The sequence below is a fragment of the Chiloscyllium plagiosum genome, chromosome 13 (genome assembly GCF_004010195.1).
Source record: "Chiloscyllium plagiosum isolate BGI_BamShark_2017 chromosome 13, ASM401019v2, whole genome shotgun sequence".
In the NCBI taxonomy this organism is placed as follows: domain Eukaryota; kingdom Metazoa; phylum Chordata; class Chondrichthyes; order Orectolobiformes; family Hemiscylliidae; genus Chiloscyllium; species Chiloscyllium plagiosum.
This window is the reverse complement of record NC_057722.1, coordinates 7,098,077-7,102,746: the sequence shown is the minus strand read 5'-3', so window position 1 is coordinate 7,102,746 and position 4,670 is coordinate 7,098,077. Positions and strand designations below refer to the sequence as shown.

Here is a 4,670-nt window from a genome sequence, read left to right as displayed (position 1 = left end):
CCCTGCAGTGTCACTGGGAGTGTTGGCCACCACTGGGACTACAGGCAATACCAGAAGGGTCAAGAAGAAATGAAGCCAACCTTAAAGCTTCATCTGGGATCTCATCAAGCAACAATGAGAGATTTCAGGGCCCCCAAGCAGGAGGGAAGCCCTAAGAGGAGAATCACCTGAGGAGCACTGATGGGCACAGTGAGCCCAAAAAGAAGGCAGTCTCCGCTAAATCCAGCCACCATAAGAGGAAGCACTTAAGTAGACATTCATTGGTCACTCAATGGCCTCAGTTGGCCCACAGGTGATCAGGGTGGTAGAGGTTGGGTAGATAGGCAGCAGGCATGTGCCACCACCATGGCCACAATATAGTGGACCCCTCTGCCTACCATCCTAATCTCTAACATTCCAGTCAAACATCTCAGCCTCAGGATATCATTGTCAGACTTCCTCAGAGTAGTTTTCTGGGCCCCAGCATCCTCATTAGTGACCTTATTTCCAACAGAAAGTCACAACTGGAGATGTTCAGTGTTGGCTGCACAATAGTCAGCACTATTCATGATTCACCAGACATTGGACTAGTCCATATCCAAATGAAGCACGACCTGGACAGTGTGGGACTGAGGCTAAAAAGTGACATATAACATTCATATCACACAGTGCAAGGCAATTACTATCTCCAACAGGAAAGATCCAACCTATTATCCCTTGACATTGAAGGGCATTATCATCATTGAATATCCCACTATCAACAGCCTGGGGGTTACCATTGGCAAAAGTGAGGACCACAGATGCTGGATACCAGAGTTTAGATTAGAGTGGTGCTGGAAAAGCACAACAGGTCAGGCAGCATCCAAGGAGCAGGAAAATTTACGTTTCGGGCAAAAGCCCTTCATCAGGAATAGAGGCAGAGAGCCTCCAGGGTGGAAAGTTTTTTTATATATATATTGGCTTTTTTTATAGGCTTTATAGGCTTTTTTTCAGGGTTTTGCCTGAAACGTTGATTTTCCTGCTCCTCGGATGCTGCCTGACCTGCTGTCCTTTTCCAGCACCACTCTAATCTAAACACTGGGGGTAACTATTGACCAGGAACTGAACTACACTAGACACATAAACACTGTGGCTGCACGAACAGGTCAGAAGATCGGAATCCAGTGAAAAGTCAGTCCTAACTTCCTAGATAGTGTCCCTCATTAACAAGGCATGTCAGAGTATGATGAAATGCTCTCCACTTGCCTAAATTAGTGTAACTCCAAGAAGACTTGCACTACCTGGGGGAAAGAAACCTGCTTGATTGTCGCTCCATCCACCCAGTGTCATGTGGTAGCAGCAGCGTGCACCATCTACAAGATGCACTGCAGAAATTCATCAAGGTTTCTTTGATGGAGCACCTTCCAAATCAGACAGGGGCAATGAATTGATGGGAACACCATCGCTATGAGCAGAAGCGGTTAGGATGTGCGACCCAAATTAGTTTATATCAAATAATAATTGATCTCATATGATAGTTGACCCCATATCATTGGCTGTCAAATCCTTCATTTTTCATACAGCTTGTATTAGTTTGGGGGTTGGATTAGTAGGAACAATCTAGTGAGTCTTTTTCCCAATAGCTTTCTTCTACTTTAGAAGTATTAGCAGAAAGCCTGGGACAGCCGTTCCAGGCTGAATTCAGCACCATGGCCAGCAACTAGTCTCATTTTTTAACACGGAGTGGATTTCAATCCAGTGAATGATTCACGTAAAAACGACTCTTCTGTATTTTGCCTAAAAATGTGTTCCTGAGAACTCTAATTTTGCAGAAGCAGAAATTCCTGGAAGAACTCAGTAGGTCCAGCAGCATCTGTGGAGCCGATTAACCCTTTGAGTCCAATATGATTTATTCCGAAGAAAGGACTTCGGACTTGAAACATTGGGGCGGCATGGTGGCACAGTGGTTAGCACTGCTGCCTCACAGTGCCAGGGACCCAGGTTCAATTCCCGCCTGAGGCGACTGTCTGTGTGGAGTTTGCACATTCTCCCTGTGTCTGTGTGGGTTTCCTCCAGGTGCTCTGGTTTCCTCCCACAATCCAAAGATGTGCAGCTCAGGTGAATTGGCCATGCTAAATTGCTCATAGTGTTAGGTGCACTAATCAGAGGGAAATGGGTCTGGGTGGGTTACTCTTCGGAGGGTCAGTGTGGACTTGTTGGGCTGAAGGGTCTGTTTCCATACTGTAGGGGAATCTAATTGCTGGATGACTGAAATCTGAGCTGACTGAATTGTTGAAATGCATGATTGTGGGATTCTAGGTCAGTTGCTGTTTGACCTCCAGAGAGAAATCTGGACACCAGAGGGCAGCTTGCATCAGGCCCTCTAACTCTGACTGCAAGTTGCGGGCTGCAAGAAGGCAAACTCCTGGGCACAGCTCACCAGGACTGCGTTGTTCGACACTGACCTCTTGGAAATTATAGCTCATATGAAAAGACATTTAATAACTCTGAAATGACCAGCATTAGTAGTTTATTTTGTATTGTCTTCTTTAATTTCCAGAGTGCTTTTCTGTGTCTGTGTATGGAGTGGTGAAGGGGTTTGCCAGTGTTTTGAAGGTTTTGTTAATTAACCTTATATTTGATCCCACCTGAAAAAATTTTGCTTTGTGTTTATTTCAAGATTTGGAATCGGAAAACTTTGGGGAACACCGTTTGGTGCACTTCAGGAAAGGTTGGGATAAAAGGAAAAGCAGCACATCAGATAAGATCTTGATGTCTCAGGCTTAAGAAGGGAAAATCAATCATAATTTACCCCAGTGCCTTTCCTCCTTTGTCTGTGACACTATCCAGGATTTCCACAACACGAGTCCTGATCTTCATATGCGAAACAGTAATTTGAACACCATTGACAAGAATTCTAAGCCTGAACAATGTCAAAGTTCCAACAAAGTTGACTCACCACTTGAGATGTTGCCCTGGAAGTTGAGATCTCCAAAGGACAAGTATCTAGTATCCAGAACCTTCCAAAAAGACCCCAACTCAGAAACAGAAGATTCCAACTGACTTAGTTATCAGTTACCCAAAAGAGGGTAGAGGGATTAAAACCTACTCTAACACTAAGATGGCGGCAGAGTAGGAAGCTCCAGCCAGACTTCATTGCTCTGACAATTCCTTTTCTCCATTTCCGTTTTTTTATCTCTCGTTTTTTTTCGCCCTCATGTCTTTTTCCAGATCTGCCAGCAACCAGTAACCCAGAGCAGAAATAGTGGCCAGCAGACCCAGAATGCAGTGGGAGGATGGCAACCATTGGGCGCAGAGCAGAGCAGGAACCAGCAGCGACCCAGAGTGGAGCAGGGATGGCAGCAATAAAGCCCAGAGCGAAGCGGGGTCAGCCAGGGGCCCAGAATGGAGCAGGGTCAACCCGCGGCCCAGAGTGGAGCAGGGTCAACCCAGGGCCCAGAATGGAGCAGGGTCAACCCGGGGCCCAGAGTGGAGCGGGGTCAACCCAGGGCCCAGAATGGAGCAGGGTCAAACCGGGGCCCAGAGGGGAGCGGGGACAACCAGGGGCCCAGAGTGGAATGGGGTCAACCTGGGGCCCAGTGTGGAGCGGGGTCAGCCTGGGGCACAGAGTGGAGCAGGGTCTGCCAGGGACTCAGAGTGGAAAGGGGTCAATCAGGGACTCAGAGTGGAGCGGGGTCAGCCAGGGACTCAGAGTGGAGTGGGGTCAACCCGGGGCCCAGAGTGGAGCGGGGTCAGCCAGGGACCCACAGTGGAGCGGGGTCAACCCGAAGCCCAGAGTGGAGCGGGGTCAGTCAGGGACCCAGAGTGGAGCGGGGTCAACCCGAAGCCCAGAGTGGAGCGGGGTCAGCCAGGGACTCAGAGTGGAGTGCGGTCAACCCGGGGCCCAGAGTGGAGCTGGGTCAGTCAGGGACTCAGAGTGGAGCGGGGTCAACCCGGGGCCCAGAGAGGAGCGGGGTCAGCCAAGGGCCCAGAGTGGAGCAGGGTCAGCCAGGGACCCAGAGCAGAGCAGGGTCAGCCAAGGGCCCAGAGTGGAGCAGGGTCAGCCAGCGACCCAGAGCAGAGCAGCGTCAGCCAGGGACTCAGAGTGGAGCGGGGTCTGTCAGGGGCCCAGAGTGGAGCGGGGTCAGCCAAGGGCCCAGAGTCGAGCCGGGACAACCAGGGACCCAGAGAGGAACGGGGTCAGCCAGGGACCCAGAGTGGAGCAGAGTCAACCCGGGGCCCAGAGTGGAGCGGGGTCAGCCAGGGACCCAGATTGGAGCGGGGTCAGCCAGGGACCCAGAGAGGAGCAGGGTCAGCCAGGGACCCAGAGTGGAGCAGAGTCAACCCGGGGCCCAGAGTGGAGCGGGGTCAGCCAGGGACCCAGATTGGAGCGGAGTCAACCCGGGGCCCTGACTGGAGCGGGGTCAGCCAGGGGCCCAGAGTGGAGCAGGGTCAACCAGGGACCCAGAGCAGAGCAGCGTCAGCCAGGGACTCAGAGTGGAGCGGGGTCAACCCAGGGCCCAGAATGGAGCGGGGTCAACACGGGGCCCAGAGGGGAGCGGGGACAACCATTGGCCCAGAGTCGAGCGGGGTCAACCCAGGGCCCAGTGTGGAGCAAGGTCAGCCTGGGGCACAGTGTGGAGCAGGGTCTGCCAGGGACTCAGAGTGGAGCGGGGTCAACCCGGGGCCCAGAGTGGAGCGGGGTCAGCCAG

At 51.9% G+C, this 4,670-nt stretch overlaps 1 protein-coding gene across 1 annotated transcript in view; it reads left to right on the top strand.

The window, feature by feature from the left end:
• The first annotated feature begins 3,254 nt into the window (after positions 1 to 3,254).
• Positions 3,255 to 4,670, top strand: part of LOC122556274 (collagen alpha-1(III) chain-like) — a 6,696-nt gene continuing 5,280 nt past the window's right edge. The window contains exon 1 of the mRNA XM_043702902.1: positions 3,255 to 4,577. Within this exon, the coding sequence (XP_043558837.1) occupies positions 3,255 to 4,577 (1,323 nt within the window). The remainder of the gene's footprint in view (positions 4,578 to 4,670) is intronic.